Raw genomic sequence first — 26457 nt, 5'->3', positions numbered from 1 at the left:
GTGGAGGTACCACTGTAGTTGTTTATAACATAATATATTGAATTGTTGAGAAATTATTTTAAAATAATAAAATACAAATCCATCACAATAAAATAAATGCCACACACATGCAAAAAACTTTAACAAGTTTTGAATGGATTGGCAACTTCCAGCTAACAGCTCATTGCTATTTTTCAAAAAATTAGGGATAGCTCTCTTGATTTTCTGTGCTGCGCTTTTCCTATTTCTTGAACTAAAACAAACTTAAGGTCTTAAGGCACTCAATTTACTCTTTAAAGAGCTTCCAAATTCCAATCAGCTAAAAAAACACACCAACAACTCTGATGAAATAATGCCTCCAGTGGCCATATATTTTGTAGCTTTCAGAAGCCACAGTTTTCCAGCACAAAAATCCTTATATTCCTCCTTATAAGTATTTGGCAAAGAACAGAATTTCAATTCTTCCTGCCCTGTAAAGATTTCTTATCAGTACATCTGCATTACTTTATTTTACATTGAGAAGATACATTTTCTTATTGAGCCACAATCTTTCAAGGTGTCAAATTGTGCACAAAGAAGTTCTTTGCATCGGTGACTTAAAAGCTATTTCTGGACATGGGGTTAATATTCTCTCAGAAACCTACTAAATCTGTTTTAAAATGACTGTTGTGTCATTGGGTCCCATAGCACTTTCTTATTCTACAAACATATCAGCCATTTATGACATCAATTTAACAGTCTCCCAGAAGGCAACTAGATTTATGTCCAGAAATAGTTTTAGTGACAAGTCACTTGCGATAAAAGTTTTAGAGGAACACAGGTGATTTCTCTCCCATTTCACTATGGGTCACCTTTTGGGCTAAAATAGAATGTCTAGTCTTCCCAACAAAATGGCCAGGGAGGCCACGCCACGAACTGGAGGAAGAAGCTTCAAGAGTCGGGGTGGCGCAGTGGTTAGTGTGCAGCACTGTAGGCTACTTCAGCTAACTGCTAGATGTAGTTCAACAGTTCAAATCTCACCACTGGCTCAAGGCTGACTCAGCTTTCCATCCTTCCGAGGTGGGTAAAATGAGGACCCAGATTGTTTGGGGCAATACGCTGATTCTGTAAACCACTTAGAGAAGGCAGTAAAAACACTATGAAGTGGTATATAAGTCTAAATGCTATTGCCCAATAGACAGATCCCATCCCTGATGTTGTCATCATCCACATCATCAATGACAATAGGTTATACTGTACTTGTGGCTTGCTCCTTACCAGAAGTAGGAAGATGCTATTTTTAACACTGAAACAACTGCATGCACAGGTTTCCTTTTTAGTGGGCTAGTTATGAGATGAAAGTGACACCCTGAGGAGATTTCCTTTTAAAATATAAGCAGGGCATCTTCCTGCATGATTACCGGGACTTGAGAATAAGCTCTTGCTTCTTTCCTGTTCAAACAAAATGACAGCTGGCCTTAAAAACTTCACATTTGGGTGAAAGCGCAGTGGGCGAATCCTACCCCGTTTACCAAAATGCTACTCATTTGCCAAATTTTGTTTTTAAAAAGGATTTGTTCCACAAGGTCCAGCAACAGAAGTTAGCATGGGTGGGTGTAAAAATGGAAAGGCCAGATGTGCTAAATAAAAGTTTTCCTATTTAGGAGCATAGTTCCCTCTAAGCTGAGCAGTGAGCAATTGCTCACTTAAAAATCATCATCAACTCAGAGTTTTCCAAACCTGCCCAGAAGCCGAGAGGGAAAGAGTGAGAGGGAAGGAGAGAGAGAGGAAGAGAGGAAGAGAGAGAAATAGATAGAAAAAAGAGAGGAAGGAAAAGAGAAAGAAAAAGAATGGGAGTAAGGAAGAGAGAAAGAAAATCAAAATCTAGTTTGAAACTAGCTCAACTATTTAAGTGGCATTTTGATATTGATAGAGTTGCCCTATTATGAGCTCACTGTTATAGACACACAGTACAGTATTTTATTTTGAAATTCTCTGAGGCAAAACAGGGTGGGGTTTTTATTTGTTTGTTTGTTTGTTTATTTATTTATTATTTCTGTGCCGCCCAGTCCCAAAGGGACTGCCGCTCAGACACTATACTTTTCCGCCCACCCCCAAAACAAATTAGAGGGAACACTGTTTAGGAGCCTATTTTTACATACCTACAAATGTTTCCTTTCCTTTCTTTCCTTCTTTTCCCTCCCTCCTTCCTTCCTTTCTTTCCTCACCCTCCTTGCCTTCCGCAAGAGTCTTAAGACTCATCTATGCTGCCAGGCTTGGGGCGAATAGACCCTAGCCCACTGACCGATGAATGTTACATATGATTGTTGTTTGAGTGGGTATGATTTTAAAAATAATAATAATGGTTTTGTAGATTAGTACACTTAGTTTTAAACTAATTGGATTTAGACGACTATACTGTATTGTATTGTTCTTCTTTTTTATGTGTTGTAAGCTGCTCTGAGTCTTCGGAGAGGGGTGGCATATAAATCCAATTACATTTCTTTCTTTCTTTCTTCTTTCTCTCTTCCTACCTTTCTCTCTCTCTCTCTTTCTTTTCTCTCCCTCCCTCCTTCCTTCCTTTTATTTTATTTTGTCAAGTACCTATTGCCAGTCTACACAAATATTATACATGAGATAGGTACTAATAAGAGGGAAACATCAGGACAGGGACGGTCGGCACGCTGCATAAGTGCACCAGCTTGCACTTCACGTCGAAGAACTGTCATCTTCTCTCTTATTATTTAAGGGTGAGGAAAAAAAGAGGTGGAGAAATAACCTGCAGTGCAGTTTACAAAACACCGCGCGGGCCTTTTTCCTATCTCCTCTCTCTTCTCTCCTTTCCACGGAGTCACCAAGCGTTTTAAAAAAATCACCTAGAAGAGGCAACTTCCTTCACTCACCTCGAGCCTTCGCCTTTTGCAGGGCGGGGGGGGGGGCGGGGGGCGCTGTCGGATCGCGCCAAGGTCAAGCCGCTTCCGCTCGGCCGCGAGGCATTCTGGGGGTTGTAGTGCGGAGGCCCGGCTCTCTGCGTGCACACGCTTTCCTGGTCCGGGGCGGGACTCTCTGGCTTGGGGCCGGCGGCGGGAGGGGCCGGCGAGGATCTCTGGTACCGGAGCGAAGGAAGGAAGGGAAGCGAAGGAGAGCTTTGCTCGTCCCTGCGGGTCCGGGGGTTCCCGCCTCTGCTCCTGAGAGAGGCCGCGAGGGCTGGGCAAGCGGCCGGCGGCCAATGCGAAATTGGTTGGTCCTTCTCTGCCCGTGTGCGGTCGGGGTCGTGCTGCACCTCTGGCTTCTCCTGCTCAGCTGCCCGGCCAGCGGCCCCGGGAAGCAACACCCGGCAGGTAGGGGGCGGAGCCTGTGTGTGTGTGTCTGTGTGTGTGTGTCGATCGCACCCCTAGCAGGGGAGTCCAAGGGGGGCAGAGGCATCAGAGATGGACTCAGCCTTCCTCAGCGAAGACGTTTCGCTTCCCATCCAAGAAGCTTCTTCGGCTCTTGAAGGTTTGCTTCTCATCCAAGAAGCTTCTTGAGAGCTGAAGAAGCTTCTTGGATGAGAAGCGAAACGTCTTCAAAGAAAAATGAAAGACAGAAAGACACCAACATACCCAAAGGTGCTTCCCCCCCCCCCCTTCCAAGAGGCAACTGTATTTTCTGGTGTTTCTTTGAAGACCTTTTGCTTCCCATCCAAGAAGCTTCTTCGGCTCTTGAAGGTTTGCTTCTCATCCAAGAAGCTTGAGAAGCTTCTTGGATGAGAAGCGAAACATCTTCATAGAAAAAACATAAAGTCCAATTGCCTTTTGGGGGGGGGGGAAAGCACCTTTGGGACAACCATGACCTGGCCTTGGTGGTGCAGTGGTTAGAGTGCAGCACTGCAAGCTGCTTCTGCTGACTGCTGGCTGTAGTTCACCAGTTCAAATCTCACCAGGCTCAAGGTTGACTCAGCCTTCCCTCCTTCCAAGGTGGGTAAAATGAGAACCCACATTGTTTGGGGGGGGGGGCGATAGGTTGATTCTGTAAACTGCTTGGAGAGGGCTGTAAAAAGCACCGTGAAGTGATATATAAGTCTAAATGCTATCAATGCTATTGCTTCTCTTGCACGGCGCCGCTGTGCCACCTGTCCAGTTTGCGGTTTCCGAGAGCCAGGCAGGAGGTAGAGGAGGAGGCGGAGGGAGGCAGCGCCTCTTTCCTCTGGCTTGCAGACAAGCGGTGGGGCAGGGTCACTCGGGATCTGGACTGGAGGGCAACCCAAGAAGAGCTCCTTAATTGCGGTCCAGAATGTGGTGATGGCCAGCAGCCCTTCTAAGCTGCTTGCAAGTATGAATGTTTTTTATATTATTGTTATTATTGATTCTTATTAGATTTTAACTGTTTTTATGGTTGTTGTATTTATTCCGATTGTTAGCTGCTCAGAATCAGAGTCCGTTTGCAGTGAGCAGCATATAAATACAATAAATACAATCAATTAATTAATCAATCAATCACCAAACCAACCAACCAAGGCCGCTTGGGGGAATAAGTGAGAAATTAGCGCAACTATGTTGGTGTCGTTGGAGATAGCAATAGCACTTATATACCTCTTCACAGTGCTTTTACAGCTCCCTCTAAGCCATTTTCAGAGTCAGCATATCACCCCCAACAATCTGGGTCTTCACTTTACCCGGAAAGAGGGAAGGCTGAGTCAACCTTGAGCCTGGTGCGATTTGAACTAGTGAACCACAGCCAGCAGAAGCAGCTTGCAGTACTGTACTCTTAACCACTGCACCACCAAGGCCAGGTCATGGTGGTCCCAAAGGTGCTTTTCCCCCCCAAGAGGCAACTGGACCTTCAAGAGCTTCCTGGATGAGAAGTGAAACGTCTTCAAACAAACACCAGAAAGTCCAGTTGCCTCTTGCAGGAGGGGTACGGGGACGACCACCTTTGGGTATGTTGGTGTCTTTCATGTAGGAAAGAGCTCGGAGGGAAGAGGACTTGGATCAGGTGAGTTATCTTTTCACCAGGTAGGAGAAAAGGTGCAGGATTCGGACATACAGCCCCTCAAATGTTGGGAGAGAGGCTTGCTAAAAGTGAGAGGGAGATGGCAGACGCTGAAGAACAGAGTGGGCTTGATAGTATATTTGAATTTTGTTGTTGTTGCTTTTTTTTTTTTTTGACTAGTTCCACCAGCTGGAGGCATATGTTTGCATAACTGCAATTCTTCAAACAGTTAAGGTCAAAAATCCTTGCTAATCTACTGCAAATTAGATACAGCTGCCAGTAGATATGAATAATTTTTGCTCATTCCTGTTGTGAAGTAAAAAATAAGGAACAGGGGTTGAGAAACAGAAGAAAAGAAAAGAAATTAGATTGCTTTCCATAGAGACTTTCCTTCAAGGCGGACCTTCGCTTCTGGTGATTTCATGGATATGTTCCTGCAGTGTTTTTTGACAGCTGTAGAGGGAACGAGATGTTTACTGCTTTCTGGGATGTTATTTCCACTTCCCAGAGTAGCCCATAGTTCTGATGTTCCCAAGAGGTCAGGCTTTGATCCACATTGGTTTGTCAATATGCTGTCATTTTTTTGAGACATATTAAGTGTAGGAAAATGAAATAGCAATAGAAGATTTATCATGCAAGTAATGCATTGATGTTTTAGAAATAAAATCCTAAACATACATCGGTAAACAATTATAATGAATATGTATAAAATCGGTACAAATACATATAAAACCTGTGTGTGTGTGTCTATGTAAGAAACTTGTGGCTATATGGAGTAAAAAAAGAGCTAGTAAATGTCACACTAAGAGTCTTATTTATTAAGTAGTATGATGTTTGACTTTTGTTAATCATAGCAGTTATAATTAGTCAGATTTTGAGAAGGTTAGGGAATTCTTTTTGCCTAAATTTATTTCTTTTTGCCATTTTTTCAGTTTGACATTGCCTTTAAAATCAAAGATAATTTAAAACTTAAAAGCGTTCTATAAGGCAATGTTTTTCAACAATTTCAACTGTTAGGCTCTCACGGCCAGAACAAAAAAAAATACATTGTTTAAATTAATAACTTTAATTAGCTATAAAATAAAAAACTGCATTTTAAAAATTAAATCATCCTTATCAATATATACCAAACATTCTTTTTTTTGCACCCTCAAATTTCTTGAAGTACTATCTTCTTTGGGAAAAACAGCCTAAGAAAAAGATTAACAAAGATTATCATCTTCATGAAAAAAAGAAGGAAAATAGAAAATTTATTTTCAGCAGTTCTTAGATTATATTCCCCCTCCCCCACTTCACAGGTATTACAGTATTTGGAGAAAAAAATCCATTTTCCTGTTGGGTAAATACCATCTGTTTATAACACCTTCCTCTTATTTTGGCTAAGCAGTTTTTCTTTTCAAGATCTTGAGTTGTAGTCAAATAACGTTTGGTTTGAAAAGATAGCTAGAACTTAATTATTCATTATATCTGCTTCATAAGTGGTTTGGGGAATTTGATTTCAATTCCCTTATGCTTCTATTTAATAATCTTTAACAGAAAACTTCACCGTTTTCATAGGGGTCTGTATTTTTATTAGCTTTCTGCCTTCTACCATTACTCTGGAAGGAGAACTAGGACCATATGTAGTTGTGTATAATTTCCCATGATTTCCTGTTCTCTCTGTGTGTAATATACTGTATCCTTTGTGCTGTATGGCCATGTAATACAATATTTGAAAAGAATTTTGTATAAAGATCCAAACATATAATTGCAGTAAATGTAACTGTATTACATTACACACTTTGCTGTGTAATTATTTTCTTCTTCTCTTAGAAGTGCAGAAATGCCTACTCTCTGACCTTGTTTTTGAAATCTGTATATTCTCTCTTTCTTTTTAAAGTGTCTCTAGAAAAATAGATAATCTAAGAAACTAAGGTTTACAGACAGAGGTTCTGTGATTGAGCATCATGAGCTATTACTTGCCACATCTGATTAAAGTCTTCTCAGACATTTTTTCCAATACCCCAGATGATGAAATAAAAACATATTGTTCATCAAAAACAATCCCTTGAGTTTTAGTGCTAAAACACAGGTATATATCTCCGGGACCGCCTTCTGCCGCACGAATCCCAGCGACCGGTTAGGTCCCACAGAGTTGGTCTTCTCCGGGTCCCGTCGACTAAGCAATGTCATTTGGCGGGACCCAGGAGAAGAGCCTTCTCTGTGGCGGCCCCGACCCTCTGGAACCAGCTCCCCCCAGATATCAGAGTGGCCCCCACCCTCCTTGCCTTTCGCAAGCTCCTTAAAACCCACCTCTGTCGTCAGGCATGGGGGGAATTGAAATTTCCCTTCCCCCTAGGCTTATAGAATTTATACATGGTATGCTTGTATGTATGAGTGGTTCTTTAAATTGGGTTTTTTAAGATTATTTTTAATATTAGATTTGTTTACATTGTCTTTTTATATTGTTGTTAGCCGCCCGAGTCTTCGGAGAGGGGCAGCGTACAAATCTAATAAATACAAATACAAATAGCACTTGCAATTGGACTTGCTCATTATGTGCCACTAATACATTTCATTTGGTTTTGATTTTAAGAAGTTTATTTATTTATTTATTTATTTATTTATTTATTTATTCAATTTTTATGCCGCCCTTCTCCTTAGACTCAGGGCGGCTTACAACATGTTAGCAATAGCACTTCTTAACAGAGCCGGCATATTGCCCCCACAATCCGGGTCCTCATTTTACCCACCTCGGAAGGATGGAAGGCTGAGTCAACCTTGAGCCGGTGATGAGATTGTGTGAACTAGCCATGGTTTATAGCTTGGCAGTTTTGCAAACTCATCTGACCAGTGTTTTAAATCATGGTGAATAAACTATATTGTGTGATATGTGAATCCAGTTCCAGTTCATTATTTAGATTAATTTCTTTCTTTTTTTTAAAAGAACCCTAGACAAATTCTTTCATAAAAACATCTATATACTACCATCTGTGGATTTTGGCACGTTACTGGATCCTGTTCCTTTCTCGCCCGTAGAATCATGAAAATCTCCGTTTTCCTCTCCAACTCTAGACTAGGATTGGGGAGAAGAAAATAGCCATCTTTTGGTAATGAGTTTCTCAGGGATTTAGGGATTTTCCATTAAATGTCCTCATACTACAGCAACAATACCTGTCTCCTTTCTTCCAACAGCAGGTGCATAAGCAAGATGCTCAAGTAATTAACATTCAACTCCAGGCATTTTTGGATGACGTTGATTCTCGGGATCCATTTCAACCCAGATTTAAGTGCAGTTTTGAGACAGAAACAGCTATGATTTCCCCAGGGATGGCATTTACCGATAAAGAGACAGAACTCTTTTAGCTCCTCCTAAATCTCTCAGTAGCTTTCTTATCATCAATCACAGTCTATTTCTGAAATGGGCATCTAAGTTACAGATATCATTTTTTGGTGATTCTGCTCCTGTTCGGGTGTCGAATTTGATATAATAATGCTGAATGCAATGATTAGAAGGTAATTTTTGACGGTTTTCTAGATCTCTGTTTTACCTCACATGTTTTATTACTTCTACATGTAACTGCTGCAGAGAATACGGTAGCAGAGGATGAAGGCTGGGAGATCCTCAGCATATGGCTGAAGTTCAGTTATTTTTGTAATTTCACTTCATTCAAATGGAGATAGTGAATGTCCAGAATCAGTGTCCAACTTATTAATGGACTGGACAGAAACCAAAGTTCAGTCCAGAAAGTTAGATGCGCATTTCGTGAGAAATTTGTCTGCCAAGTTTTTCTCTTCATAAGTTGCACTACTTTCCATTCTCTTTCTGAGTGCATTTCAAAACATGGTTTTTGCTATTAAAGCCCCAAATAATTTGGGAGCAGTGTACAGTGTGGTGGAATTATTTTCTCATGCATACTTGTATCTTTGGATCATCTTTAAGATTTCTTCTTTAGATACCTCTGTTGACTAAAGTTTAATGAGTGACTGACTATAAGAGAATGGGTGATCGTTTTACCTGTTTTCATTTTGTCCATAAAATGTTATGCTCAGAAAGGTTTAATGGTTTTGAATGCAAAATTGAGATATTTTTGTCACTTCATACATCATTGATTTAAATAACTAATTTATAGACAAACATAACCCCTTGTTTTAGGTAATTTAATTTAAGTAAATGCATTTAAAATCTTATACATTTTATATTCTTCATACTGATTTTGTTAAAATTGGTTGTGCTTTCTTTCTTTTTACGAAATACATCGATGGAAATGTATTAAATGTATTAAGAAATTGATCAATCTTTCTGGGGATGATGGAATTCTCACTGATGAACGAAGAAGAATTATAAAATGTAGGCAGTTTCCTTTAACATAGTTCCTCCCAAGGAAAATGCATAAATGTGTATAACAATAATCTCCTTACTCACATTGTACATTGGTTTTCAGCTTATCAGCAAATAATTTGTTTTTGTTTGAATGATAAATTATATGATAAATGATAAAATAATACTTGAAAGGAATCCAATTGTGTTTTCCACCAATTTTCCTGAATTAAAAAGAGGGCAGCATTGATAATCTTCATAAATGTACTATATTAAAAGATAGGTATAGTTGCAAGGTCATCAAGATATGGAGACATCCATACTAGATCTGGAAAACACAATTTGTTCACCTTAAAACAAAAACTTTGAAATTATATCTTGTACATTATGTGCAGTCATTTTTCTAAACAGAGTTGGCATTTAGTTGATTTGACACTTAATTCTTTTTATTCTCAAATTAAGCAGAATGAGACAAAACTGATCTTTTGCCAGGGCTAAATATAAGTCTGAATATATCCATTATACAATAATTTATTAAAAATAAACCATGACTACATGCTGTCATCCATGATGGAATGTAAATTACTTGTCTTGTTTATTGGACTTATGAAACCATAATAGTTTAAAACTAAATCACTGTATTTAGCGATAGTTGCATATAGATATGTACAGTATATAATAATAATAATAATAATAATAATAATAATAATAACAACAACAATAACAATAACAATAACAACAACAATAAATTTATTGTCATTGTCAAAAACAACGAATTGTCATTGGCAACGAAAGTCGTGGGACACCCAGAGACCAGTCCCACCATACATAAAATCAGAATAGGTAAATTTAAAAATAGAATTAAAAATAGAATAAATGTCCCACCCACTACAAATTCTCCACCCTGAACCACTCAACCATCTACATGACAAACCTACACGACAAACCTATCTGAATATAGTATGTATCTGCAAGTTGGGAACCTGTGGCTCACTAGATCCTCCTGAAGTACAATTCCTAGCATTCCTCGCCACTGTTATTGCCAGATAAAGCTACTATATAGGGAAATGTAATTCATTAATATCTGGGAAGCCTTGTTTTCTATATTCCTGAAATATTTATGATACATGGATATCGCTCATATTCTGCTCTTTGATTAACAGGTGTATAGACTGTATTAACAGCTTAGCTACTCATTTTTACAATCCTTTAATTACATCTAAGCTGTATTTGTTCTACCATCCAGTTCAGGGTTGTCAAACTCACTTTGTCATGGCAGCATCACGTGACATATCGCTACCTCCCCTCCTTCGCTAAACCGGGCATAAGCGTGGCCAGGATGTGACACATTTGGCCCGCAGGCAGCAAGTTTGACACCCCAATCTTAAGTATTTTGATAGTACTTTGTAATATAGAAAACACGCACATACTCGTATTCCATATCATGCATGGTGGATAGAGAATTATTTTCTCTATCACACAATACTAGGACAAGGGGGCATTCCCTAAAACTCAGAGGTAAGAAAGCGAGGACAAATCAAGGGAAATATTTCTTCACCCAGAGGGTTGTTGGTTTATGGAATTCACTTCCAGAAGAGGTCGTGACAGCTGTCAGCCTAGATAGGTTCAAGGCAGGATTAGACAGATTCATGGATGCCAAGCATATAGATGGTTATTGAAATGGATGTCCAAGTGCTGCCTCTATATTGTTTGAGGCAGGCAGGATTCCCTTGAGTACCACTTGTTGGGGGTCAAGGGAAAGGTAAGGTTTTGCCTTCTCTTTCTGCTCAAGATCCCCATGGACAATTGGTGTGCCACTGTGTGACACAGAATGCTGGACTCGATGGGCTTTGGCCTGATTCAGCACGGCTCTTCTTATGTTCTTATGTATTCTAATATATTTGTATTCAATTCCTTGTATTAATTTTTCAGTTATCAGGATATGTGAAACTATTTCTAGTATCTTTTTCTAAATTTAAGTAAATATTTTCTTCTAAAATTTTTCTTCTCATTTTATATGGATTTGGCTAAAATGTTTACAAATAATTGAAAAATGTATTTTTTTAAAATAATATTGATCTGCATACTCGTTTGCATATTTCTCTGCTAAAATATTTTTAATTTATACTTCTTAGGTCTACTGGCATTCTTTCCTCACTGGAAACCAAAACATTATGATGTTATTGTAGGGATACTCTCTGCACGACATAATGTTGAATTGCGGAATGCTATAAGGAATACTTGGTTTAGGCATTTGAAGCAGCATCCAACTTTAAGCCATCGGTAATTCATCATTCTTATTGCCTTCATTCAAGAAGATGCAAATCTAACATGTATAGGTTCTCATTGGTTTAAAACTTTAAATGAATTATTTCAAGAAATTCTGAGCATCATTTGATTAAGAGCCCAAAACTTACATTAAACAGAATGCTTACATGACCTTTCCTGAATGTTCTTATCAAGAAAAATCTTGTTTTTCTTACCAGTTTTGATGAAATTCTCAGAATTAGCCTGTACACACACATACACACCTACATACCTACCTACAAACATACTAGTACATACATACATACATACAAACAAACATGTGTTTACTGTTTGAAAAAAAGTAGCAGAACCGGGTGAATAGAAGACATAATAAATGTTGTTAATATTGTTTTAGTGTCCTTGTGAAGTTTATAATTGGTACACGTGGATGTGATGTGCCAGTAGAAGATAGAGAAGATCCTTATTCATGCAAACTTCTAAATATCTCTAATCCAGGTAAGAACTGAAGGCTTTTTTGGGGGGGTGTGGGGTGTGTGACATTCCTATAATCATAGAAAATATAGTAGCTGCTACAATTTTCTATCCACAAAAGTATTGTTAAATGCATTTAAATAGGAGCTCTGATATTTTCTCATCTATCCATGTTAATTTTAATAAGTATATGCAATATAGTTCTAAACGAGGGGTGTCAAACTCACAGTGACATGTTATTGTCACATGACATATTGCAACTTTCCCCCTCTTCATTAAAATGGGTAGGTGTGGCTAGTGCATGACGCATCTGGCTCGTGGGCCGTAGGTTTGACACCCCTGTTCTAAACTAGTACGTTAAGGATTAAGGTGTAAATGCTACTTATGCACTGTGCCTACTCTAGATGGTAATCTAGAAATATACAGTGGTACCTGTATTACTTTTTTAAAGTAATTTAAATATTGGATTTGTCTTACATTGTATTGCTATTGCTGTGAGCCGCCCCGAGTCTGCGGAGAGGGGCGGCATACAAATCTGATTAAACTTGAAACTTGAAACTACCTCTTCTTACGAACTTAATTCGTCCCGTGACCAGGTTCTTAAGTAGAAAAGTTTGTAAGAAGAAGCAATTTTCCCCATAGGAATCAATGTAAAAGCAAATAATGCGAGTGATTGGGGAAACCACAGGGAGGGTGGAGGCCCTGTTTCCTCCTAGGAGATTCCTAGAGAGGCCCCTCAGAAGCTTCTCCCTGCCTTTTCTGGCCCTGTTTCCTCCCAGGAGATTCCTTGAGAGGCCTCACAGGCTTCTCCCTGCCTTTTCCGGTTACAGTTTTGGAGGCTCGGGTTTGTAAGTGGAAAATGGTTCTTGAGAAGAGGCAAAAAAATCTTGAACACCTGGTTCTTATCTAGAAAAGTTCATAAGTAGAGGCGCTCTTAGGTAGAGGACCACTGTAGAAAGTTTCCTTTTATAGTAAAATAAGAATACAGTGATCCCCCGATCATTGCGAGGGTTCCGTTCCAGGACCCCTCGCAATGACCGGTTTTTCGCGAAGTAGCGCTGCGGAAGTAAAAACACCATCTGCGCATGTGCAGATGGTGTTTTTACTATCGCCGCAGCAGCAAGGAGCTGAAGATTGGGGTTTCCCCGCCGCCTGCCGTTCGCTCGCGCCGCTTCCCAGCTGGGAAGCGGCGCTGGGGGTGTTACAGGCCGCTTGTCCGCCACCTGCCTGCCCGCGCGCCCGCCCTTCGCCTGCCCACGCCGTTCGCTCGCGCCGCTTCCCAGCTGGGAAGCAGCGCTGGGGGTGTTACCGGCCGCTTGTCCGCCGCCTGCCTGCCCGCGCGCCCGCCCTTCGCCCGCCCACACCGTTCGCTCGCGCCGCTTCCCAGCTGAGTCCTGAAGCGAACGGCGTGGGCGGGCGAAGGGCGGGCGAGCGGCAGCGAGGAGTTTGCGTGGGCGGTGGGGAAACTCCTCGCTGATGCCCGCCGCTCGCCCTCCCGCCAGCAAGAGGGGGAAGACCCAGGGAAGCCGCCCAGCAGCTGATCTGCCCGGCGCCATCTACGCATGCGTGCCCATAGAAAACAGGGCGCGCATGCGCAGATGGTGTTTTTACTTCCAGGTTTAAAAATCGCCATATAGCCATTTCGCAATGATCGGGGTCGCAATACCCGGGGGATCACTGTATCTGAAAGAGTTACTGAGTCTTGGCTGCTTTGTTCTCATTTTAATTGAGCTTGGTTTGCCCTCTTTCTTAATTTTTTCCATTAGTTTTGAATCAAGAAATCGAAGCCTTCACTTTGCCAGAAGAAGATGCTTCGGTGCTCTCGGAAGACAGAATTGTCAGTGTGCATTTCAAAGTCCTTTACCCGATTGTCATCACCAGTCTTGGGGTGTTCTACGATGCTAAGGATGTTGGATTCCAGAGAAACATTACAGTGAAACTATACCAAGCAGAACAAGAGGTATGCCATGTTCTGGTAATTGTCTTAATAGAATAGGCCAAATCCACAGTCTCTTTAGGTGTGGAACTAAGCAGGGATTATTAAAAAGATAGTAGATACTCATGAAGAATGAACAGGCAAAATGGCTTGTGATGCTGTTATCTGCAGTTCATTTGACTAGTGCGTTTCTCAATCATTGTTTTAATTGGGCCAATCAGAAATAGCTACTAAAACAGAATAAGTGGGAATAATGGTGGTGGGTGGGTAAGTGAAGGACAAATCAGTAATGTTTGTTATATACGGAGTGTGAGCACTTGTTAGGGGCAAGATGCTGACTCTGTAGACCTCTTAGAGAGGGCTGTATAAAGCACCGTGAAGCGGTGTATACGTCTAAGTGCTATTGTTATTTACTTACGAACTTAATTCATTCCGTGACCAGGTTCTTAAGTAGAAAAGTTTGTAAGAAGAAGCAATTTTCCCCATAGGAATCAATGTAAAAGCAAATAATGCGAGTGATTGGGGAAACCACAGGGAGGGTGGAGGCCCTGTTTCCTCCCAGGAGATTCCTAGAGAGGCCCTACAGAAGCTTCTCCCTGCCTTTTCCGGCCCTGTTTCCTCCCAGGAGATTCCTAGAGAGGCCCTACAGAAGCTTCTCCCTGCCTTTTCCGGCCCTGTTTCCTCCCAGGAGATTCCTAGAGAGGCCCTACAGAAGCTTCTCCCTGCCTTTTCCAGTTATAGTTTTGGAGGCTCGGGTTTGTAAGTGGAAAATGGTTCTCGAGAAGAGGCAAAAAAATCTTGAACACCTGGTTCTTATCTAGAAAAGTTCAGAAGTAGAGGCATTCTTAGGTAGAGGTACAACTGTAGAAAGTTCCCTTTTATGGTAAAATATAGCAATATGGTGGGGAAAATAGTTATGTCCAAATTTTTTGAAGTCTTCATTCTGTACTGGAGTACTCATGGCACTTTAAGGAAAGAACACAGACCTGGAAAAAAAAACTTTATAGCAAACAATAAAATTTAGTTTCCTGCTCTTGAGCCAGTTTGTCAAGAATTTCTAATCAAAACAATGTGAAGGGGAAACTGGAGACTGCATGGATCTCAGTCACCTTGTTTTACATCTGCACTAAGTGCAGAAGAGTGTTGTTATTTTCTGTGTGTCCTTTTGAATGGATGGCTTTGTTTATTGGATTTTTGTAAACTGCATCTCAAAAGTTTGCACATTGTAAAATGCAATCCAAACACAGCAGCCATGTGATCTTGTAGCCTCTTCAGAAGTAAATCCAACAAAGCTCAGTGGGGCTTACCACTAAGTAGATATGTAAAGCATTGGAGCCACAATATGAATACTAAATAAACTCCCTTGCTTTGCAGTAGTTATTAAAGGCAGAAATTCTTTATCCTTTTTCTCAGATCTGTTTCCGTCCATGCGTTGCTGTAGCAGATGAATTCTACTACATGGCTTTTCAGAAGTCCATTGTGAATCAAAATTCAATACAGTATTGTGGTCAGCATTCTGCTGCCATAACACATTTTAACACAATTATTTGAAAGGACAGGTTGAAACTTTAGGTTTAAGGAAGGTTCTCATAGAATTTAATCTCAGAATTGCTTTCAGAATAGACCAGTGTTGCAATTAAAAGCTTGAGAGGGCATTATAAGAGGGATGAAGTACCTTAAAGGGACAGACTGCAGCAGCTCCGCTGCAAATGGAGGGGGGGGGGGATTCTCTCTGCTTCAGCATTTAATGTTGAATGCTGTCAGAGAGAAGCCAAACTTTTCTCCCTCCATTCACAACAGAGCTCCTGCTCCCTTTATGGTCCACCCTGGCCCTCTCCCACCAACCGGTCAAAGTACCTTAAAGCAGGAGTTGCTAACTTTTCGGTCCTCAGGGACTACTAAATTCATTATTTTAAATCCTGTGGATTACTAATATATATATTTGTCATCTTCAGGGTGGTTCTTCTGTCCTTGTTCTAGGGCAAACTCCCTTAATTTTAAAATTTCAGCTAAAAACATTTGATACATACAGAATATAGTTGTCAGCTACAGTATCCAATCCCTTCAGCTCTGCACCAAGGAAGGGTTACATATTTTTGTGTTGAATCACCCTGGTGTATTGAAGGAACATCACAGCTCCTTATTTGCCTCTCGGCCCAACCCAGGGCCATTTCCAAGGCAGTTAATTTTATTGATAGCCGGCAATTCTATCTGTATGTGTCACATATATATTTGTAGATTTTCATGGGTATATAGATTGTTGTGAGTTTGGGTTTTTTCCCATGTAATATTTTGAGTAATATTTTGACACTCAAAATATTACACAGGAAAAAACGTGAACTCACAACAATCTACAGATAGATAGATAGATAGATAGATAGATAGATAGATAGATAGATAGATAGATAGATGAGAGAAAGAGAGAGAGAGAGAGATGAGAGAAAGAGAGAGGGATGAGAGAAAGAGAGAGAGAGAGAGAGAGAGATGAGAGAAAGAGAGAGAGATAGATAGATAGATAGATAGATAGATAGATAGATAGATAGATAGATAGATAGATAGTATTTAGTGCAGTATAAAATCCAAATAATTTTTCTGCCAGCCATCAAAATTTTCTAACAGACCACCAGTGGTCCAGGGACCACCAGTTGGTGACCGCTGCCTTAAAGGGGCAGGCAGGCTACTGCAGTTTCCTTCCTGGCAGGCTCTCTTCCCTTCGCTATGAAGGAAGGAAGAAAAGTTCAGCCAGCTCTTCTCCTTTTCAGGCATAGATAAGAGTGGAAGGGGTGATTTGCGAACAGACAGAGGTGGACGGGGCCAACCTGGGATTGTTTTTACCAGTTCGGCGACCACTTCAAATCACCACTACCGGCTCGCTTGAGCCAGTCTGAGGCAGTCGAATTTTACCTCTGGTTTATATTTAGAGGTTCATGAGTAATGTGGCTGACAGGGTGATAAGATTTTAAATATTTCATACCTATCCTTTGGCTGTGTTACACACTAAACATCATTTAGCATTCAAATACAATTCAACTTTGATTTAATACAGGGAAGAGGATTGTATTTGAATGCTAAATAATGTTTACTGTGGAACACAGCCAAGGGATATGTGTGACATGAAAATTGGTTTCATCACTGGTATATTTTTTCTCTATGGCTATGAAATGTTAATACACTATCACCAGGTGTCCACAGATTTACATGTTTCCTGGCTTGGGGTGAATGCCTGCCCCTTTGCAGAGAAGTACTGTATATTGTATATCACCCTCTAGAGCAGTGTTTCCCAACCGTGGCAACTTGAAGATATTTTGACTTCAACTCCCAGAATTCCCCAGCCAGCAAATGCTGTGCCCACCTTTGCCACCAGGCTTGGGGGACATAACTGACCCTTATCTGTTTCATTTTATGTATGGTTTAATTGGATGATATGACTGTTTTATAGTAGGTTTTTAGAACTGTTTTTAATATTAGATTTGTGCTTTGTATTTTGTTGTGAGCCGCTCCGAGTCTTCAGAGAGGGGCGGCATACAAGTCTAATAAATTATTTATTATTATTATTATTATTATTATTATTATTATCATTATCATCCAGACCTTCACCTCCTCCAGACACCAGCACATCACATCCACTGCTCCATTGGACTGACATGGGGGTGGAGATATATAACTGGGTGTCATCAGCATATTGTTAAAACCTCACTCTGTCTTGTCAGATGATCTCACCCAGTGGTTTCATGTAGATGTTAAATAGTAGGGGAGAGAGGACCGAGCCCTGAGGTACCCCACAAACAAGGGGTCTAGGGGCCGATCTCTGCCCTCCCACCAACACCAAGTACGATTGACCAGAGAGATAAGAGGAGAACCACAGTAATAAGGTGCCTCCCAATCCCAACTCCCTTAGTCGGTGCAGAAGGATACCATGATTAGTGGTATCAAAAGCAGCTGAGAGGTCAAGTAGCACCAAGATAGAGGAATGAACCCTATCTCGGGCTCTCCAGAGATCATCCATCAGAGAGGCCAAAGCACTTTCCGTGTTGTAGCCAGACTTGAAACCTAGATAATCTCTTTCATCCAACAACCGTAGAAGCTGGAGCACCACCACTTTCTCTACACCCTTTCCCACATAGGGAACATTGAAGACTTGTAGTCCAACCCCCTGCTCAGACAGGAAATAGTTGACAAAATGATTGCCCAATCTCTTAAAAACTTCCAGTGTTGGAGCATTCACCACCTCTGGAGGCAAGTTGTTCAAAAATCTCTGTTTTCAACGACATAGCGTTTTTTTTTAAAAAAAATTATTATTATTATTATTATTATTATTATTATTATTATTATTATTTATTATTATTTATTGGATTTGTATGCCGCCCCTCTCCGTAGACTCGGGGCAGCTAACAACAGTAATAAAAAACAGCATGTAAATCCAATATTAAAACAACTAAAAAACCCTTATTGTAAAACCAAACATACATACATACAAACAAACATACCATGCATAAATTGTAAAGGCCTAGGGGGAAAGAATATCTCAGTTTCCCCATGCCTGATGGCAGAGGTGGGTTTTAAGGAGCTTACGAAAGGTGAGGAGGGTGGGGGCAATTCTAATCTCCGGGGGGAGTTGGTTCCAGAGGGCCGGGGCCGCCACAGAGAAAGCTCTTCCCCTGGGCCCCGCCAAACGACATTGTTTTGTTGACAGGACCCGGAGAAGGCCCACTCTGTGGGACCTAACTGGTCGCTGGGATTCGTGCGGCAGAAGGCGGTCTCATAGATACCCTGGTCCGGTGCCATGAGTAGGGTACTAAAAGATTTGAATTGATCAAAAGTTCATCATCTTACATAAAAGTGGTTTACGTGGGGGTTTTTTGTTTTAAGATCCAGTTATGTTTTTTACACCATGAACTAGCCAAGAAGTTGTGACTTTTCATGAATGATTTTCCTGGCTCACAAATGGGTTACTTATTATTTCCATAGGAGGCACTCTTCAGCGCTCGTTTTAGTCCACCTAGTTGTGGAGTACAAGTGAACAGACTTTGGTACAAACCCGTAGAACAGTTCATTCTGCCAGAGGTATGTGCAGTTTTATGGGGCATACTTTACATTGATTCTTTCTCAGTTCTTTTTTCATTTATTCATATTTGCTCAGCATTTTGTTGAAATATTGGATTTGTACTGTTTTTTTCTTGTTGTGAGCCGCTCAGAGTCCTCGGAGAGGGGCGGCATACAAATCTAATTAATAATAATAATAATAATGAAAATAAAAATAAAAATAGGCCACAAGAATAAACAATGAAGGGTGTCCCCATTATAGGTTATAAATCCTATAATCTCTGATTAGGTGTGTCTGTCTGGAATTTAGTAAGAATTACACTATACAGAACATTTGAAGTACAGTGATACCTTGTCTTACAAACTTAATTGGTTCCGGGACGAGGTTCTTAAGGTGAAAAGTTTGTAAGACAAAACAATGTTTCCCATAGGAATCAATGGAAAAGCAATTAATGTGTGCAAGCCCAAAATTTACCCCTTTTGCCAGCCAAAGTGCCCGTTTTTGCGCTGCTGGGATTCTCCTGAGGCTTCCTTCCATGGGAAACCCTACCTCTGGACTTCTGTGTTTTTGCGATGCTGCAGGGGAATCCCAGCAGGGGAATCCCAGCATCGCAAAAATGAGCGCTTCGCTGGCAACGGAAGTCCGGAGGTGGGGTTTCCCAGTGAAGGGAGCATCAGTGAAATTGCAGCATTGCAAAAAACACCGAAGTCCTCAAAACCCCACCTCCAGACCTCTGTGTTTTTGCGATGCTGCGATTTCACTGAGGCTCCCTTCACTGTATCTCGAAAAGTTTGTATGATGAGGCGTTTGTAAGACGAGGTATCACTGTATTTACTTTAGCAAAAATGAACTTTAAAACATTTGTCCTGGTTTCAGAGAATGGTGACATTGTTTTTAGTGAAATTAGGTTTTCATATGTTGAGAAGATGTTGCCGACTGAATATCATTAGCTACGAACACAAAGGGCCTTGTTTGGAAGAGAGAGTTTCTGTTCAGTTTGTGCTATGGCACTTACTGCCAGGCACCTATTCAAATTCTGAAATTAGGGATAGAAGAAAGGATTGTGGATTCAGACAGCAATGTTGTTGGATTAAGACATTTCTAAATTGTTAATTCAGGAACTCAATGAATGCTAATTAAATGCTTATCCATTAATTAGAACATTAGCCACACTATTGTTTTTAAGAACAATAATACAAAAGTTACATTTGCCATAATTTTCAGACACTTAATAGTATTAGCAAAACCATTTAAATGCCCATTTTACTCTTATTTTATTCTTATTTTATTCTCCCTCCATTACCCTTCAAGTGAGTCTAAGCAAATAATACGATCCAACAATTGAGAAAAATATAAAAAAACAACAACTATAAATATCATAATATAACCACAACTATAAAAAACCCACAAAATCATAATAAGCAGCACTCATACATATCCTAGGTGAGACTTTGTTACCTCAAGAGTCCCTGTCTTCAAGAGAGATTTATATAATCTGGTCGGGAGGTGGTGAGGAAATGAATGATCCCAGCGACAGATAAGGTCCCACAGAGTTGGCCTTCTCCGGGTCCCAGCGACCAAACAATGTCGTTTGGCGGGCCCCAGGGGAAGAGCCTTCTCTGTGGCAGCCCCGGCCCTCTGGAATCAACTCCTCCCGGAGATTAGAACTGCCCCCACACTCCTTGTCTTTCGTAAATTACTCAAGACCCATCTATACCGCCAGGCATGGGGGAGTTGAGACACCTTTCCCCCAGGCTTTTTTTTAATACGTATTTATGTTTGGGTATGTATATGTTGTTTGCTTTTTAAAATATGATAGGGTTTTATGTGCTTTTTAATATTAGATTTGTTTTCTCTGGAATATTGTTTTTATTATTGTTGTGAGCCGCCTTGAGTCTTCGGAGAGGGGTGGCATACAAATCTAATAAATTGAATTGAATTGAATTGAATTATTGTCAGTGCCTCTTGTTTTAGCAACACACACAACTGGTCCGCCAGCCAAAGTGGGGCAATGAGTATCCTGTTCATAGCTTCTATCTTCTGATATAGCAGGGGCTATGAGTCTGGAAGAATCTTCAGATTATGTATCGGATACTTTTTGGGAAGCCTAGCTCCATTAACAGTTATTGTTGGAACTTCAGCATCTCCGTTTCTATATTAATAGCTTCCCTGTCTCATTTGAGTTAATTTTAATTTGTTCTTCCAATCTATAGCTTTATAAGCTCCGTACCTTTCACTATCCGCTATTCAGTCTAGGGTAGAGTTGTAGTGTTGAATATCATCTGATTATGTAGGACAGTGATGGCGAACCTATGGCATGAGTGACACAGGTCGCACGCGGAGCCATATCTGCTGGCACGTGAACCGTTGCCCTAGCTCAGCTCCAACATTCATGTGTGTCCAGCCAGCTGATTTTTTGCTTGCACAGAGGCTCCGGGAGGGCATTTTTGGTTTCCAGAGAGGCTCCGGGGGGATGTGGGAGGGCGTTTTTGCCCTTGCCAGGCTCCAGAGAAGCTTCTGGAGCCTGGGGAGGGTGAAAAATGGGCCTATCCAGCCCACCATTTTTGCCGTCCACAGGCATTAGATTAAATTAAATTAATTTATTTATTTATTTATTTATTTATTTATTTATCAGATTTGTATGCCGCCCCTCTCCGTAGACTCAGGGCGGCTAACAACAATAATAAAACAATATAAACAAATCTAATATTTAAGTTTAAGTTAAATTTAAAAACCCTAATTTGAGAAACCAATCATACCAAGCATAAATTTTATAAGCCTAGGGGGAAGGGAACATCTCAATTCCCCCATGTCTGACGACAGAGTTGGATTTTAAGGAGCTTGCGAAAGGCAAGGAGGGTGAGGGCAACTCTGATCTCTGGGGGGAGTTGGTTCCAGAGGGTCGGGGCCGCCACAGAGAAGGCTCTTCTCCTGGGTCCCACCAGACGGCATTGTTTAGTTGACAGGACCCAGAGAAGGCCAACTCTGTGGGACCTAACTGGTCGCTGGGATTCGTGCGGCAGAAGGCGGTCCTGGAGATATTCTGGTCCGATATTCTGGGCACTCTCGCATGCATATGTGCTTTTGGCACCCAAGGAAAAAAAGGTTCGCCATCACTGATGTAGGATAATGTATCTCATGCATCAAATGGAATTACCCTCTCATACAAGAACAGAACAGCATTCTGTAGAATGGTGCCTGTAACCATAACCCTTGCAAGTGGTTTTAGAACAGGGATGTTAAATTTGCAGCCTGTGGGCCGAATGCCATGCGCTGGCCACGCTCAGCCCCAATTTAGCAAAGTGGGGAGAAGTCAATGACAACATAGATTGTGGAATATGTTCATAGAAACATAGAAGACTGACGACAGGAAAAGACCTCATGATCCATCTAGTCTGCCCTTATACTATTTTCTGTATTTTATCTTAGGATGGATATATGTTTATCCCAGGCATTTTTAAATTCAGTTACTGTGAATTTACCAACCACGTCTGCTGGAAGTTTGTTCCAAGGATCTACTACTTTTTCAGTAAAATAATATTTTCTCGTGTTGCTTTTGACCTTTCCCCCAACTAACTTCAGATTGTGTCCCCTTGTTCTTGTGTTCACTTTCCTATTAAAAACACTTCCCTCCTGGACCTTATTTAACCCTTTGACATATTTAAATGTTTCGATCATGTTCCCCCTTTTCCTTCTGTCCTCCAGACTATACAGATTGAGTTCATTAAGTCTTTCCTGATACGTTTTATGCTTAAGACCTTCCACCATTCTTGTAGCCCGTCTTTGGACTTGTTCAATTTTGTCAATATCTTTTTGTGGGTGAGGTCTCCAGAACTGAACACAGTATTCCAAATGTGGTTCACCTCTGCAAAAGCCTATGATGCAATTCATTTAGCAATGTGAAGGTGTCAGTCTCACTGCTTCTTTTTAAAACATAAATTAGTAGCAGCTGGCCCTGTGAAAATTCTCAGCATTTTATTTTGTTGATAAGCTGCGGATCAAAAGGGAGGCATCTATTACCAAAATGAAAGAGAGGTATCTAACTAAATCTAGGTATAAATTAGTTTGGGGTTATTTCTGTCAGCTGTTCCTCTTTAAAGTGCATTAATTGCCTTGAACCCTAGCAACAATGAAATTCAATTTGGCTAGCTGCATTTTCAGTGTTTTGCAATTACTTGGGAAAATGAAGTTAATTGTATAAGCCATGGTACAAATAACCATTCCATGAATGCATATACAGTGGTACCTCTACTTACGAACTTAATTCGTTCTGTGACCAGGTTCTTAAGTAGAAAAGTTTGTAAGTAGAAGCAATTTTTCCCATAGGAATCAATGTGAAAGCAAATAATGCATGCAAACCCATTAGGAAAGAAATAAAAGCTTGGAATTTGGGTGGGAGGAGGAGGAGGAAGAAGAAGAAGAGGAGGACAGTCGCTGCCAAAGGAAGAAGGGGAGGGGAATTAAAAAAATCCAAAAACTTTAAGGCTTAAAAAAAAAGAGGAACTCTGAGGTGGTGAGGAGGACCACGTGCCTCCCATGCACCCGGCGCGAGGCTGCCTCCCATATACTGCACCAGAGAGAAATCTAAGCAGGTGAGAGGGCGGAACCTCCTGCTCCTTTGACTAAAAGACTGCTGCTGCTGCTTCTGCTGCTGCTGCTACCTGCTTCCTCTTCCTTCCCATGCTGAAGGGCTACCTTCGCCTCTCGCTTGCTCGCTTTGTAGCCGGCGCCTTTCCTTCACTGTGGTGACTCCTTGATTTGGCTGAAGCTGAGTTGATCCAGCCAGGGCGAAGTGCCCCCTTTTGCCTTTCCACACCCAGATGCTCCCAGAGGTAACCTTACGCCGGGTGTATGAGTGGCAGCACGAGGGAGTCACAACAGCGAAGTGGTTTCTTCCCTCTCCAAGCGCCTAGAGAAAGGAAAACGCTCCGTTTGCTCTGGACTGCCAAAGCCTCCTTAAGTGCCACTGAAAGGCTCCCCTGGCAGCCCAGAAAAGCCCGAGAGGACCGGGATTAAAGGGGGAATGGCAGAAAACCAGCCAAGCCTTTGTGCTGCTCTCACATTTCCTGGGAAATTTTTCTGGGCTTGGGTTCTTAAGAAGAAAATGATTCTTAAGAAGAGGCAAAAAAAAATCTTGAACACCCAGTTCTTATCTAGAAAAGTTCTTAAGTAGAGACGGTCTTAGGTAGAGGTACCACTGTGTTATGAACGAGACTAGTGTGCCATGCGCTTTGAAGCATGATAGATGGTTTGTTTCTCTTATTTTTCTTTGTGCTGCTGTGGTTTATAATGAAACAGTATGTCTCTTTTTGAAAAAAAAAATACCTTGGGAACACATTACTAACCAAGAACATAGCAAAAGCCACGAGCTTCTCAGCTTACAATTCTTTATCAAATTCTTGTCAAATTTCTTTCTGGGATTTTAAGATACTGGATTTCTAGAAGCCATAGCCTCATATTTGGCTTAATACTTACAGCAGTGTTTCCCAACCTTGGCAACTTGAAGATATCTGGACTTCAAGTTGCCAAGGTTGGGAAACACTGACTTACAGTATGTCACAGAAGTGAATGCACCCCCATCACATTTTGTAAATATTTCAGAATAACTTTTCATGTGACAACACTGATGAAATGACACTTGGCTACAATGTAAAGTAGTGAGTATACATCTTGTATAACAGTGTAAATGTGCTGTCCTCTCAAAATTTCTCAACACAGCAATTAATGTCTAGACTGCTGGCAACAAAAAGTGAGTTCACCCCTAAGTGATAATGTTCAAATAGGGCCCAAAAGAGTCAATATTTTGTGTGGCCACTCATTGTTGTGAGCCGCCCCGAGTCTGCGGAGAGGGGCAGCATACAAATCTAAATAATAAATAATAATAATAATAATAATAATAATAATAATAATAATAATAATATTGTTGTTATTATTTATTATTATTATTATTATTATTATTATTATTATTATTATTATTATTATTATTATTATTATTATTATTTTCCAGTACTGCCTTAACCCTCTTGGGCAGTAAATTCACCAGAGCTTCACATGTTGCCACTGGAGTCCTCTCCATGATGACATGGATATTAAGAGACCTTGTGCACCTCCCTCCACCTTCCATTTCAGGTTGCTCCACACATGCTCAGTAGGGTTTAGGTCTGGAGATACGCTTGTCCAGTCCATCACCGTTACCCTCAGCTTCTTTAGCAAGGCAGTAGTCGTTTTGGAGGTGTGTTTGGGGACGTTTGTCATGTTAGAATACTGCCTTGCGGCCCAGTCTCCAAAGGAAGGGGATCATTTAGTCAAATTTAGCTTGTTTATAAGTTCTCATTATTCTCCAGAAGTGCTCATATATTTGCCTCTTGGCAAGACAACTAACTGCACTTAATATGGGGCTGTCAATGAAGGTGATTTAGAAGGCAGAGCTGGCACAGAACTCAACTCCCTTCCCATCGGCTGGTAGATCTGATACATCAGAATGACACTGATTTTACAGGAACTATATTGCTGATTGGCTTCCCAGAGTTAATTCAAAGTACTTCAGATCGTGCAGAATGCAGCTGCGAGAGCAGTCATGAGCTTTCCCAAATATGCCCATGTTACACCAACACTCTGCAGTCTGCATTGGTTGCCGATCAGTTTCTGGTCACAATTCCAAGTGTTGGGTATGACCTATAAAGCCCTTCATGGCACCGGACCAGATTATCTCAGGGACCGCCTTCTGCTGCACGAATCCCAGCGACCAGTTAGGTCCCACAGAGTGATCCTTCTCCGGGTACCGTCAACTAAACAATGTCATTTGGTGGGACCCAGGGGAAGAGCCTTCTCTGTGGCGGCCCCGGCCCTTTGGAACCAACTCCCCCCAGAGATTAGAATTGCTCCCACCCTCCTTGCCTTTTGTAAGCTTCTTAAAACCCACCTCTGCCGTCAGGCATGGGAGAACTGAGATATTCTTTCCCCCTAGGCCTTACAATTTACGCATGGTATGTTTGTATGTATGTTTGGTTTTATAATAAGAGTTTTTTTAGTTGTTTAGTATTGGATTGTTACATGCTGTTTTTTGTCACTGTTGTTAGCCGCCCCGAGTCTGCGGAGAGGGGTGATATACAAATCCAATAATTAATTAATTAAGTAAGTTATTAAGTAATTAATTAAGTAATTAATTAATACTTACAAAGCCTTTTATGGTTTGGGTCCTTGTTACCTTTGTGACTGTCTATTCCAGGCAGAACCTTTTTGCCCAAAACATGCAAGCCAAGGAGAATGCTCTGGTTTCCATCCTCCCTGGAGATTACAAGTGTAGCCTTCTCTGTGGACGAGCTTGCTCTTGAGGTTACAATAGTTCATTCCCTTGTGTCATTTAGCAAAAACCCTCTGATGTTCTACACTCTTATTAGAAGACAATCTCATATACCCATGATGGTAAAGCTATGGCACGTGTGCCACAAGTGGTACGTGGAACCATATCGGTGGGCATGCGAGCTTAGGTCCAGCTGCTTTTCAGGC

At 41.0% G+C, this 26457-nt stretch overlaps 1 protein-coding gene across 4 annotated transcripts in view; it reads left to right on the top strand.

Moving 5' to 3' along the window:
* The first annotated feature begins 3000 nt into the window (after positions 1 to 3000).
* B3GALNT2 (beta-1,3-N-acetylgalactosaminyltransferase 2) overlaps positions 3001 to 26457 on the top strand; it is a 42260-nt gene continuing 18803 nt past the window's right edge. For 2 of the 4 annotated variants that reach the window (XM_070733986.1, XM_070733985.1), the window contains exons 1-4: positions 3038 to 3299; positions 11365 to 11512; positions 11892 to 11992; positions 13735 to 13928. In XM_070733986.1, the coding sequence (XP_070590087.1) occupies positions 3188 to 3299; positions 11365 to 11512; positions 11892 to 11992; positions 13735 to 13928 (555 nt within the window). In that variant the 5' untranslated portion in view covers positions 3038 to 3187. Of the gene's footprint in view, positions 3300 to 11364; positions 11513 to 11891; positions 11993 to 13734; positions 13929 to 18872; positions 18969 to 26457 lie in introns of all 4 variants that reach the window. The other 2 variants (XM_070733987.1, XM_070733984.1) reach the window with 2 other exon arrangements.

This window comes from Erythrolamprus reginae, chromosome 1, assembly GCF_031021105.1.
Source record: "Erythrolamprus reginae isolate rEryReg1 chromosome 1, rEryReg1.hap1, whole genome shotgun sequence".
Taxonomy (NCBI): domain Eukaryota; kingdom Metazoa; phylum Chordata; class Lepidosauria; order Squamata; family Dipsadidae; genus Erythrolamprus; species Erythrolamprus reginae.
The sequence above is the reverse complement of the archived record's forward strand: the minus strand, read 5'-3'. Positions and strand labels throughout refer to the sequence as shown.